This window comes from Helianthus annuus, chromosome 13, assembly GCF_002127325.2.
Source record: "Helianthus annuus cultivar XRQ/B chromosome 13, HanXRQr2.0-SUNRISE, whole genome shotgun sequence".
NCBI classification, from domain to species: Eukaryota; Viridiplantae; Streptophyta; class Magnoliopsida; order Asterales; family Asteraceae; genus Helianthus; species Helianthus annuus.
The window spans coordinates 110,603,734-110,617,744 of NC_035445.2; the positions used below are offsets into that span (position 1 = coordinate 110,603,734).

The following is a 14,011-nucleotide window of genomic DNA, read 5'->3' on the forward strand; positions in this document are numbered from 1 at the left end:
TAAATGTCATAAAAGTAACACATTTTTTAACAAATGTCATAAAAGTAGCACATTTTTTCAATAACCATCTAAACCAGCACTTTTTTCAGTAATACTACAGATAAACACAATAAAATAGAAATTACCACTCCACTTGTTGGATTTGTAGGTGGAATTTGTGAGAGTTTTTCCTGGGATTGTGGAATGTCCAAACTTTGTGTAATGTCTAGATATTCTGGGAAGTCACTAAAGTAATGATTTCTAGCTTCATCAGTTTCCTTTGAGATTTGTTGATATGTGGATAGAGGTTGTTCAGCTGGTGCTTTTTTCTTTATCTTCAGTTTTACCTTCAAATTCTTTCGTTTTTCATTTTCTTCTGTTTCACCAGTTGTTGCTGCTTTCAAACTTGTTTTCTTCTTACTCTTCACCACCTTTTGAGTAGGTGTTTGTGTTGTCAAGGTGAGTTTCTGTGCTGGTTTCCCATCTTTTTCACTTCTCTTTCTTTTATTGCTTTCCACCACCGGACCAAGCTTTTTAATTGTATCATTTTTATGATACATTACAGCTGGTATCATCTTCTGTGTTGGATTTGTTCTTTGGTATGTATCATGCGCATAAACCAACTGATTGATTTACAAGTTAGTTTTTGTTATTATGTTTGATAAAAAACAATAAATATAAATTATTTTTAGATAACTACAACATACCACTAGAAATGTTATCGGTCCGATGTAATGTGCTGCTTTAGATTGGAACCAGCTTGTTGTCTTTCTGTTCAAGCAGTCGATCACGTAGCTGCACCAGTCAACATCCTTAATATCTACATCAGGTTGCAATGTTGTAAGGAATTTCATGTTGACGTTGCCACCGTGTGTGAGCTCTGCCATTATTGAGTTGAACATTACAAGAAAGTTCAGTTGAAATAGCCTTCCACTCTCCTTCTGTTCTTTCACAACATGAATAATATGATGCATTTTTGGCAGTTCATCATCAATTTTAAATTGATTTCTAAACTCTGCAACAACTGGATCACTCATTGATGGTTTATTCAACTCCTTAACCTTCACTTTACCCATTGGTATGCCAAGAACTTCTTATACTAGGTTAGGTGTTATCACTACATTATGTGTACCTAGATTCAGTGTGTTGATTGTAGGTTCATAATTGTTAGCGAGCCAGTATCCCAGATCAGTTGGTATATTTGTTATATCAAAGTTCTTCATGCTTTCAAATCCCATGTTATCTACTTCTGCTTTCTGTTCGTCAGATAACACTTGCATGAATTGAGCAAGGTTTTTTGGGCTGTTCCTGATTCTAATTCTTTTTTTCTTATCAAATTCCTTGAAAAGTGTTGATCGTATAGGTTCAACGTTTGTGGCAACGGCTTTTAGTGCTGTTTTTTGTTTCTTTTCCGGTTGTTCGAAGTCACTGTCTGATGAGCCTGCAAGTAATTTCAGAAGAAACATAGTAACCAGCACAAGTTATAAAGTGTACTATATATTAAAAAAACAATAACCAGTACCATTTTGATCATTTAATACATAATAAACCATGATTTTTATAATTCAAAACATCATTGTTACATAAGGTTCAGAAAAACATGATCATAATACATAACAGCATTGATAACATTAGAAAACTAAAACAAACAACATAAACATGATGATCATAGCAGGAGCTGGCTAGATTGCTACTTCCTTCCAAAATTCTTGACTGAGATTATAGGTTTTTCCTCATCTTCTTCATGTTTAGGTTGTAGGATGGGGATCTTTTGTTTTTCATCATCTTCTTCTTTTTTGGGTTGTACAACTGAGATTTCAGGTTTCTCATCAATCTCTTCTTTTATGGGATCTGAAGGTTCACCACCAGAAGTAGGATGATTGGTATAGTTTGGCCCCCAGATTGCTACTTCATTCCAAAATTTCGGACTCATATAATATTCCTTTTTTGTTGGTCTTACAACTTTTAGTGGAATGGGATGCAAAGGTTCATTATCAAAAGTAGGGATTGGTTCTCCTGGTTGTACAATTTGTAGTGGTTTGGGATTGTACAGCTCTGTTTTCACACACACAAAAAAGCAACTGAAACTTATATTACTTATCTCCTGAATTTAAAAGTAGCACAGTCGGTAAACCAGCACAGATTTGGAACCCAAAAAAACCACTTGTGCTAGTTTCTTCTAAAACACTAAAGTAGCACAGACGGTAAACCAACTAGAATTTGTGCTAGTTTACTAGAAAACACTAAACCCTTTGTGCTAGTTTCTTCTAAAGCAATAAAGTAGCACAGATAGTAAACCAGCACATATTTGGAACCCAAAAAACCAACTAGAACTTTGTGCTAGTTTCTTAAAAAACACTAAACTAGCACGGAAGTTAAACCAGCACCGATTTCAAAACCAGAAAACCAACCACAACTTTGTGCTAGATATTTCTAAAACACTAAAGTAGCACATAGGTTAAACCAGCACATAAAATAAACCAGCACAAAAAATAAAAAGCACTATTTCATTAAAACACAACGATGGATCTGTTTTATAAAATGCAGAACATGAATCAGTTTAGACATATTAAAACCCTAGAAATCTGTTCGTTTACAGATCCTTAACAAACCTTCGAAATCGTCATCAGGTTTTGTTTCTTTATGCTTCTGGCTTCTTGTAGATCTCTTAGAACCTGTGTAATCGATTTGATTTCGAAAAAACTTAGAAAAACCGTACAAAATTGAAACGAATACACCAAAATGCAAAAAAAAAATGGAACGTACTCTCTGAATCCATCGTTGATGCTGTTTTTGTTGTTGTTTGTTCGATTTTCGTCTCTCTTATTGTCGATTTTAGGGGACGTTTCTTAGCCATTGGGAAGTTTTGAGAGAGAGTGAAGAAGAACTGTTTTGAATCGTCAATAACTGCTTTCCTTTTTGTCCAGTACTATTTTTTTGTTTATGGCGAAAATACCCCCGCGCGTTTTAATTGTTTACTTATCTAGTTTAATATTAGGGATTTAATCTGGTCCATTGGTTGTTTAAAAACATGGTGTAGATTGCTTCTTAGGCAACTTAGGCAAAATAGGCTTCTTAGGGGAACCGCCCCCTATATATATATGGTTACCCTTTTAGAAAACAAATACAAAAAAAATACTTTGATTGCTTTTTATTAAACATATCCATTTCTACGCTAAAATATAGTTAAAGTTTTAGAAAAAATACACAAAAAATACTTTGATTGCTTTTTATTTATATAAACATATCTATTTGTACGCTAAAAAGCAAAATTACATAAATATGAACTTTTTTTTTGAACGGTAAATTTGGATCACTGACGGACCACTGGTGTATCATCGTGCCATCAGCAGAACCACCCGATCATATCCATCTCCACTAGGCAATAATGCCTATACACCAATTCAGGAGGAAACCCAATAAATCTGGGAAAAAAACCCCTTTGTGGGAATCGAACCCATGATCTAATAGTCATAAGTCTTATCCCACCACCAAGATACCACTAGGCTATAATGCCATGGGTACATAAATATGAACTATTTGTAAATATAAATTTAAAGGATTTAGATTACTCATTTTGTTCTCGCGATAACTTACCTTACTAGTTATTTTTTGAAAATGATGACGGTGGTTTTTAATTACCATAGTAATTATTTTTTTTGAAGATGATGATGGTGGTTTTGTCACGACCCCCGACCCACCCTGGACGGAATCGGGAGCCGCGAGCAGTCCCGTGGTACCGGTGGTTATTTTTGAAAAACATTGCAGCGGAAATTTCATCAGGACCGTGAGTTAGGAAAATATCAGAGTTTAGGACACACCGGATTTTATTTATTAAATAGATGGGATAAACTCATATTTTACAAAGGTAGCTTTTAATATAAAAACGATATTTCTTAATTTGATTTAATTAATGAAATAAGCCACTTCTTGATGCCTTCGGTGCCGGATCCAATTCTTACTCCGATATACTGTAATTACCTGAAACGTGTTTTAAAAAGGTTTTGTCAGCGGGAAATACTGAGTGAATCATTCTGTTTTCTAAAACGACCCGTTAGTTATAATTCACAGTATTAAGAGCGATTACAATGTTTCTATCAACCAATTATCAAGAATGGGTATTTGTCACTCGATTCATTTCTGTGACTGTGGTCATACCACTATTGGGTCCCGTTGCCCAAATAGTGACGGTGTACTCACACAGAGTAGAAATAACTCACATAGAGTAATATTCACTCACATAGAGTGATAATAACAGTACTGTGCACAATACCCCACATACCAGCTGTAATTTGGTGATTACAAAGACTTAATCCCTGTAATTATAACCTTGAAAATAATTTGAGGTATTGTAATACTTACTCACAAACTGTGAGAAAACAGTTTAAAAAGAAGAATGACTCACATTATAATCATGCAGATTCATACGGCCAAAGTTTAGTCTACAGATAAGCCTTGATATATTGCAGATTTATACAGGTAGAGCTTAGCCTATTGAGTTAGCTTTGTAATCTAGTGCACACCACTAGGTAGGTAACTTAATACAGCAGTTACGTCAATTCACGAGATTAAACCTTCACAACAATTAATCAGTGCAATACTCGATAATTCAATCGGATTCACAACGAATAACAGAGCATAGTCCGAATTCGAACAGCACTCTAATATTCAAGTCGAAATCACGACGAATAATCAAAGTACAAGCTCAATTGAGCAGCACCTGGACTATCGTTGGATAGTTATAATCGGTCGGACGTTGAATCGTAATAGCGATCGAGTTATTACCCTGATTGCGGCAGCGTTTCGAGATTAGTGTGTGTTTGTGTAGTATTTTGGCTATAACTCAGCGTGTACAACGAATTTCTTCGTCGTTTTTGTGCTAGAAATCAAGTCCCAGACTCCTCTATTTATACCTGAAATTTGACACCGTCGCGTAGCGCGAGGGGTATCACTATACGCGTCGCGCTACGCGAGTGGTAACCTATGTTATGTGAATTTGTCCCTGTAGCGTAGCGCGAGGGGTAACCCCTATAGGTGTCGCGCTACGCGAGTGGTCACCTATTTTCTATAGATAGCTTCGTGTCTAAGTAACTTAGCTGAGTTGATAAAATTGTAAAATTCAAAACGGCCAGCAAGTTATTTAGATAATCGTAACTAGGGTTTTGCCCCCCCTGAGTTTTAGGGGTCCTGATCCTGATTCTGATTGTTCTGGAAATTTTAGGGTTAGTGCAGAATTACTTGGGTTTCTCAATTAGGGTTTTCTTAATAGCTAATTACCATCCTAATTATGGATTTTAGTGGCAGTTGTTACATCCTCCCCACCTTAAGAAAAATCTCGTCCTCGAGATTTACTGGAAGGGATGTGGATATTTTTGCTTTATTTCGGACTCTAGCTCCCGATTGTATTCTGGCCCTCTCTTTGAATTCCACTTGATTTTGACTAACCCAGTCGTTTATGCTTTGAGGAATTTGACTTTTCGATCTTCGATAGCCAATGGTTTCTCTATGAATTTTAATTTTTTTCATTTATCTCTATATTTTGAAGAGGTACTACCAGGGATTTGTCTGATAGACATTTCTTGAGATTGGATACATGAAATACATCATGTACTCCAGCGAATTCTTCTGGTAGTTGTAACTGATAAGCTACTGGTCCTATTCGTTGAATCATAGGGAATGGTCCAACGTATCTCGGACTTAGCTTTCCTTTCTTACCGAATTGTACTATACCTTTCCAAGGAGAAACTTTTAAAAGTACCTTATCTCCTACATGAAATTCTAAAGGTTTACGACGATTATCTGCATAGTTCTTCTGACGATCTCGAGCTGTTTTCAGTCTTTCTTTGATTTGAGTTATTTTGTCAGGGGTTTCTTGTGAAATTTTAGGATCTGATAATTAATTTTCTCCTATTTCTGCTTAACAAACTGGGGTTTGCACTTACGTCTGTACAGTGCTTCGAATGGGACAGTTTTGATACTTGAATGATAATTATTGCTATAGGAGAATTTAATTAAGGGTAAGTGGTTATCCTACTTGAATGGTTATCACACATGCTCGCAGCATGTCTTCCAAGGTTTTGAATGGTTCTTTTACTTTGTCCGTCTGTTGGGGATGATAAGCTGTACTTAAATTTAGTCGTGTTTTCATTGCTATTTGGAAACTTGTTCCAGAAATGAAAAGTGAAACGACTATTTCTGTCCGATAAAACGGAGAGTGGAACTCTATGTAAGGATACTGTTTTATCTATGTACAACTGGGTTAACCTTTCTATGCTAAAGGTTTCTTTCATAGTTTAGAAGATGAGCTGATTTGGGTAAATCGATCCATGATTACTCAAATCGCTTTATTACCTTTTCTGGTTTTGGGTAACTTAGTAACAAAATCTATTGTTAAGAGTTCCTATTTCCATATAGGCATTTCTAATTGTTGGAGTAATCCTAAAGGTTTCTAGTGCTCTGCCTAAACTTGCGAACAGGTGAGACACTTAGATATATGACTGGCTATGTCCATTTTTATTCCTATCCACCAAAAGTTATTTCTTAAATCTTGGTATATCTGATTGTTACCTGGGTACATGGTATACCTAGATCTATCTAGAATCTTATTTCTTAATTTACCCTGCTTAGGTACCCAATTGTTTTCTTAGGGAATCTCCAAATTCTTATTACTTCCTTGTTTTAATTCTTTGGCTTGTCCTTTCATTCTTTCAGCATTGTCTTCGATTACTGTTTCTTGAACTTTCTTTAGTTGCTTCATTAAATCTAACCGTAGATCTTAATCTAAGAGCATGGACTCACTCTTGCTTTTCATGATACTTATGACTTAAAGCATCTGCAACTACATTTGCTTTTCTTCGTGATATTGGATATCACAGTTGTACTCATTTAGGATTTCCATCCATCTTCTTTGCCTAATGTTTAGTTTGTTTTGCCCAAATACGTATCTTTATCTTTTTGTGATCTGTATCTACAGATAATGTCTCTAAATCTTAAGGGCAAAATTATAGTTCCTAGTTCTCAATCATGAGTTGTAAAATTTTCCTCGTGCTTTTAAGTGCCTGAAGGCATACGCAATTACCTTTTTGCGTTGCATCAACACACATTCTATTCCTAATTTTGAAGTATCACCTTTTAGTTTCTTTTGGCAATGCTAAAATTAAAGCACTTGTTAACCTTTGATTTAATATCTTAAGAGCTTCTTCTTGTCTAGGTCCTCACTCAAACTTAACTATTTTACAGGTTTAGCTTAGTTAAGGGTTTAGTTATCTTGGAACAATCTTAAATAAATTGTCTATAGTATCCAGTTAAACCTAGAAAACTTCAAACTTTTATGGCTGTTTGCGGAACCCTCTATTTTTAGTAATTGTTTCTAGTTTAGAAGGATTCACAGGGATACCTTCGTGATTTTCTACATGACCTAAGAATTGCACTTCCTGTAGCCAGAATTCATACTTCGAGATCTTGGCGTACAATTTTTCTTTTTCTTAACAAAGTTAAGAATGCATGCAAATGCTTACAATGTTCTTTTTGACTGTTGGAATAAATAAGTATGATAACTTAATTTATATACATTAAATGGTTATTATTATGGTTGGATATTGGTTAGTGCTGCCTTGTTTAAGCATAGGTGATCAGTCCATGCCTAACTAAGGCTAGGCTACTCAATATCTGCTCCTGACAATAACCAGGGTATTAAAATACTGATATATTATCATAAACCTAAATCGGAATAGGAGGTGAATTTATGTATCATTATCTGAGTATATGATTGTTTTAAGATTACTTTTATTGAATAAATTAATAAGGCAAATTTAATATAAAAAATTTTAAATCCGAGATTAGCGAAATCTTCAGATTTTGTGGAGATGTCACCAGAGGGTGATTGTGATTAAAGAAATATTTTAGTGAAATCGAAGGCCAAAAACATGTTATAGTTTCAAGAGAATCAAAGTGCTTATTGGGATTATTTTGAATTTGAATATGATAGCTTAAAATATCATATGGGACCTGGAATTGAATACGAGTTGTGAGCAATTTAACTGGGTTTGAACAAAACGAGTGGTAATAAGGAAGTTCGGACATCTTTATAACAGAAACCATGGAAAATCGAGTTTTTTCAAGAAATTCATTGATTTGATATTAAAGAGTCATTGCTTTGTAAAACGAGGTTTTACTATGCAAAGATCAACTATAGTGAAATGATATTTGAACTTTTGATTAAACAACAATTGGTATAATGTCCTCCTATGGTCTTCCTAATTTGAATGAACCATAAGTACAATCATGTGGATTTACCAAGAAATGTAAAAATTTGCTACTATGAAGGAAATCCTCATGGTATGATGCCTATGAGAAGGAGTAGAAACACGAGAGTTAACTTACTATAGGCAGAAGTCAGAGTTTTAATAATATAAAAACTTTACTTGGATTTCCGTGTGATACTGGTGTGATGTTATTATGGAATGTCGAAAAAATAAAATAGAAAATTTACAAAGATATGTGATTCCTTTTTGCAGTGTGATTATAGTTAGACTGTGCACCGATGTTTGTGAAATCTCGTTATAACGTACCTTAGCGAGATCTGTGTCGTTGGTAGAATCGTATGGCAAGAGTGTTTCTTCCTAATTAGTAGTTTTCTACTGACAGAATTAGTATTGGTGTCATCGTGCCCAATTCACACTTTTCAAAGGTCTTGCCTTGGAAAGTCGTGTGTGATATATTTCAACGTCTGTGGACGTATATTTTAAGTTTCATGTGTTTTCTTGTGCGTTAGCACAACTTTATATGTTTCTTACTTGTGCATTGTAAATTTTTATACTTTCGATGATATCCCTTCTTTAAAGGTTCTCATTGTATGAGTTACGAGGTAAATGATCAAACAAAATAATGTTTGATATTGGAAAAGAGATTCCTGATAGAGAATTCTAGACACGGATGCTTGTACTTTATTTCAATTTGTCAATCCTTATGGGTTTTTGGAATTTGCTTATAGATATACCTATCTATATAATCACATATTTCACATGCTGAAATAAACATACCATTTATCAGGTCAATGTATTTAACAGATTCATATTTCCAAGAACCACTCAGGTATTTGGTCATGATACTATTTAGGGAAATCTTGTCACTGATTTGACATATCATTTACCCCGTCTTATCCGGTTCGCGCCGGAGCGGTAATCTCAATATGTCCGGGCAAGCTGGAGAGTCTGCTACTCTATACCCAGTTTTTGCCGGAGAAAATTTTCTATTTCCCATAAATAGTATCTTTTCAAAAAGTGCCTCTTTTATTAAGGCTTTTATCCAGAATCAAGGAAATTTGTATTCCCATAACACATCTTATTCTAGACCAAATAATATCAATAAGCAAGAATAAATAGCAATTAAGTGCTATTGCCTGCTAACCGTCATACCAGTATCCATTACCTTATATAAGTAATTTACCTTAAAATTTATTTTAAGGCAAAATTCTTAAATTCAAGTCTAAATACCATCCAAAGTACCATCAGATAATATTAAGTTTCTAATTCTCCGTTTCACTTTAGGTATTATTATAATACCTATTTGTGTAAACCAGTGGCTTAGCTTATACTAAGGCATCTTTTCTTATGTTCAAGTCTAACTGCTATCAGCTGTGCTACCATTTAATAGAAATCTCCTAACTCTTTTATTTAAGCTTAAGTATTATTATCACAACACTTATAGGCTTAAAGCAGTGGCTTAGCTCTGATACCACCTTCTGTCACGACCCCCGACCCACCCTGGACGGAATCGGGAGCCGCGAGCAGTCCCGTGGTACCGGTGGTTATTTTTGAAAAACATTGCAGCGGAAATTTCATCAGGACCGTGAGTTAGGAAAATATCAGAGTTTAGGACACACCGGATTTTATTTATTAAATAGATGGGATAAACTCATATTTTACAAAGGTAGCTTTTAATATAAAAACGATATTTCTTAATTTGATTTAATTAATGAAATAAGCCACTTCTTGATGCCTTCGGTGCCGGATCCAATTCTTACTCCGATATACTGTAATTACCTGAAACGTGTTTTAAAAAGGTTTTGTCAGCGGGAAATACTGAGTGAATCATTCTGTTTTCTAAAACGACCCGTTAGTTATAATTCACAGTATTAAGAGCGATTACAATGTTTCTATCAACCAATTATCAAGAATGGGTATTTGTCACTCGATTCATTTCTGTGACTGTGGTCATACCACTATTGGGTCCCGTTGCCCAAATAGTGACGGTGTACTCACACAGAGTAGAAATAACTCACATAGAGTAATATTCACTCACATAGAGTGATAATAACAGTACTGTGCACAATACCCCACATACCAGCTGTAATTTGGTGATTACAAAGACTTAATCCCTGTAATTATAACCTTGAAAATAATTTGAGGTATTGTAATACTTACTCACAAACTGTGAGAAAACAGTTTAAAAAGAAGAATGACTCACATTATAATCATGCAGATTCATACGGTCAAAGTTTAGTCTACAGATAAGCCTTGATATATTGCAGATTTATACAGGTAGAGCTTAGCCTATTGAGTTAGCTTTGTAATCTAGTGCACACCACTAGGTAGGTAACTTAATACAGCAGTTACGTCAATTCACGAGATTAAACCTTCACAACAATTAATCAGTGCAATACTCGATAATTCAATCGGATTCACAACGAATAACAGAGCATAGTCCGAATTCGAACAGCACTCTAATATTCAAGTCGAAATCACGACGAATAATCAAAGTACAAGCTCAATTGAGCAGCACCTGGACTATCGTTGGATAGTTATAATCGGTCGGACGTTGAATCGTAATAGCGATCGAGTTATTACCCTGATTGCGGCAGCGTTTCGAGATTAGTGTGTGTTTGTGTAGTATTTTGGCTATAACTCAGCGTGTACAACGAATTTCTTCGTCGTTTTTGTGCTAGAAATCAAGTCCCAGACTCCTCTATTTATACCTGAAATTTGACACCGTCGCGTAGCGCGAGGGGTATCACTATACGCGTCGCGCTACGCGAGTGGTAACCTATGTTATGTGAATTTGTCCCTGTAGCGTAGCGCGAGGGGTAACCCCTATAGGTGTCGCGCTACGCGAGTGGTCACCTATTTTCTATAGATAGCTTCGTGTCTAAGTAACTTAGCTGAGTTGATAAAATTGTAAAATTCAAAACGGCCAGCAAGTTATTTAGATAATCGTAACTAGGGTTTTGCCCCCCCTGAGTTTTAGGGGTCCTGATCCTGATTCTGATTGTTCTGGAAATTTTAGGGTTAGTGCAGAATTACTTGGGTTTCTCAATTAGGGTTTTCTTAATAGCTAATTACCATCCTAATTATGGATTTTAGTGGCAGTTGTTACAGGTTTTTAATAGGAGCTCTACAAGCTTGGATGTCGAACAATGGTGGTTTCACGTTTGCCACAAATGGAGTGTTAACCGATTCAAATGGCGTCAAGATTCACAAGATGAAAGTAACAAATTTTAATGCAAGAATTTTCAGTCAGAAACTCATGAAGTTACCGCGAATTCTTTGCAGGAAGCCGGATTATGTATGTCTATATATACATTCCGATGATGGAGATTTGATAAAATACAACCTTTTGAGGCCTAATCTGGATGAGTAGCGATGGGTATCTATTAAGGAAACCGATCAATAATTTAAATCGATTCAACTCTGGCATGTATCTTTTTTTAGTTGTTTATGTTGAGTAGGTTTCAATATTTAGCATAAAATAGATTGACCCTAGATAGCCTTTATAGGCATTTTGCAACTTTTTAAATTTGAGCATGAATTCAAGTACTTCAAAAATACTTTGGATCTGTTTTCTTGGTTAAATTGCAGTTTACTAACAGTCTATCAAAATCCATTATTATTTCCTTATGTTTCAAAATAATCATTAATAAAATATTGAAGACAGTAAGTATGCTTATAGCCAACAGATTAATATGTCAATTTGTTTCTAGGATTTTAATTATGTATTAATCATTACCAATTAATATAAATAACTTTCTTGAGCCCGGGAAGCAATCCGGGTGATAACCTAGTATACATATATATACACACACACAAATATGTATAATTTATAGGGATATTGGATTTAAATAATCCCAACTTTCACCAAATGGCCGATAACACTCCCAACATTCGATTTGTACCATACCACTCTTAACTTTCAACTTATTAGCCGATAGCACTCTCAAACTAACTGAACCCCGCCCAGTTAGTTTTTTTGCTGATGTGGCACTTGTGTGTTGATGTGGCATCTGACTTGATTTTTTGTGACGGGGCAGCTGGTGTGGCTTTTTGATGATGTGACACTAGTTTGGTGACGTGTCAGCTGATTTCAGCAAACTAGATTAGTGTTGTGTTAATTTTGGAGTGATATCGCCCAATAAGTTGGAAGTTGCGAGTGGTGTGGTACAAATCGAAAGTTGGGAGTGTTATCGGTCAATTGGTGAAAGTTGGAGTTATTTAAATCCAATATCCCTAATTTATATATGTGTATACACGTGTTTATATACGTATGTGTATATGTATATATATTCTAGTAAAAAATAATAATTCGAGCCGAGCCGAGCGGACCTTTGCTCATGCTGGGCTCATTTTCAAACTGAACCGAGCAGAGCGACTCGTTTATAACCGAGCCTCAAATCGAACGAGCATTTTCCGAACAATTTCTGAGTGAGCGTCAAATGAGCAACGAGCGGTTTGGATGGCGTATTTACACATCCTTGGATTACACGAGTACCGTACTATTCACGTTAAGTATTATGCAAATCAGTAATTATGTATGAGTAAAGAAAGATGATGGGTGTGTGATTCACATCTTGATGTTGTTGGACCGAATGTTTACATTCTTCTACTTCAAGGATCAGTTGTATTACTTGTTAGTTAAAATTGGAACCAAATGTATGATCCTCATCCTCAAAGGATGATCCTCCACGTCACACATCTTGAAGGATAACCCTTAAAGGATGAAGCAAGGGTGTAGAGAGTGGGCCTCCTACCTTTTTTATTTTTTATTTTTGTTTTTTTTTATTTTTGCAAGTAATATACAATATAGAGAAAGTGTATTGTACAATTAGGCTTAACATACATTGCGTACGCTTGAATATATAACATGCGAATTTTGTACTTACAACATGCGATTTTTTGGATGGGGTAAAATCGCATGAGTAAAAAAAAACAATCGCATGTTTTGAAAAAATAACAAATGGCATGTTGAAAATGTTAAAAATATACACATTTTGGGCTTTGGAGCTGATTAGTGGCTTGATGGGCCAAAGATGCTGATGGGCCAAAGATGCTGATGGGCCAAAGATGCTACAAGGCGTTGTTGGGCTGTGGTTCAAGTCAGGCTTAGGGTTAATAAACATTTTGGTTTGATGAATCCTATAAACTAATGAGAGTCCATGTTTTTTTTTTCTTTTGAACAGCAAATTCCATCACATTCATCACCAGAACAATGTACAGTACAATAGGCGAGTGGGTTACTAGACCAAACACCTTACATGATCACCAGAAACCAAAAAACAGAAGGCTAAAAACTGTACAGAAAGCTTAAGTTACCACTTCGAACCTCACCCATTTGCTCAAAAAAACCCAAGTCTTCATTTCAACCCAACCCCGTTTAACCCATCTCATGACTTTTATTTAATAATAAAAAAAAAAAAAACCTTTTATTATAAATCACACCAGCTTCTACCATTTTGCTTTGCCACAAATTGAACATTCAAAGCTTAATGAGTGAAATATATCAGCTCATAAATTACTAAAGTTTAAAGTCAGAATTTCCTCATATACAAAACTGATGAGAATTTAAGTTGATTAAACATGTGACCTGCAATTTTTCGATACTATGCACAACCAATTTAATTATCACCTCTTAAGATATAATTTGTAGAAAAATTTAAGCGATTCGCAAAAATTCAGCTAGGGCCTCCTCTGCCCCGCTGGACACGGTTGTGCCACAAGTAAAGACACAAATAGCATAATCTTTCAAATAAAAGCACAACCGA

The 14,011-nt window shown here is 35.2% G+C and overlaps 1 protein-coding gene across 1 annotated transcript; it reads right to left on the reverse strand.

The window, feature by feature from the left end:
- Nucleotides 1–1,521: 1,521 nt before the first annotated feature.
- Nucleotides 1,522–3,063, reverse strand: LOC118485402. Its single transcript, XM_035981486.1, has 3 exons — nt 2,746–3,063; nt 2,592–2,654; nt 1,522–2,034 (listed from the first exon to the last, which is right to left on the reverse strand). Exons 1-3 carry the CDS (start codon nt 2,834–2,836, stop codon nt 1,670–1,672), a joined length of 519 nt encoding a protein of 172 aa, XP_035837379.1. The 5' UTR covers nt 2,837–3,063; the 3' UTR covers nt 1,522–1,669.
- Between the last annotated feature and the right edge of the window lie 10,948 nt (nt 3,064–14,011).

What these genes read in the sequence shown, in the direction of transcription:
- LOC118485402 (XM_035981486.1), bottom strand. Translation starts at nt 2,836, where the DNA reads ATGGCTAAGAAACGTCCCCTAAAATCGACAATAAGAGAGACGAAAATC. An exon ending in ATCAACGATGGATTCAGAGA is followed by an intron (nt 2,655 to 2,745) that starts GTACGTTCCATT and finishes TCGATTACACAG; the next exon opens with GTTCTAAGAGATCTACAAGA. An exon ending in ACCTGATGACGATTTCGAAG is followed by an intron (nt 2,035 to 2,591) that starts GTTTGTTAAGGA and finishes GTGTGAAAACAG; the next exon opens with AGCTGTACAATCCCAAACCA.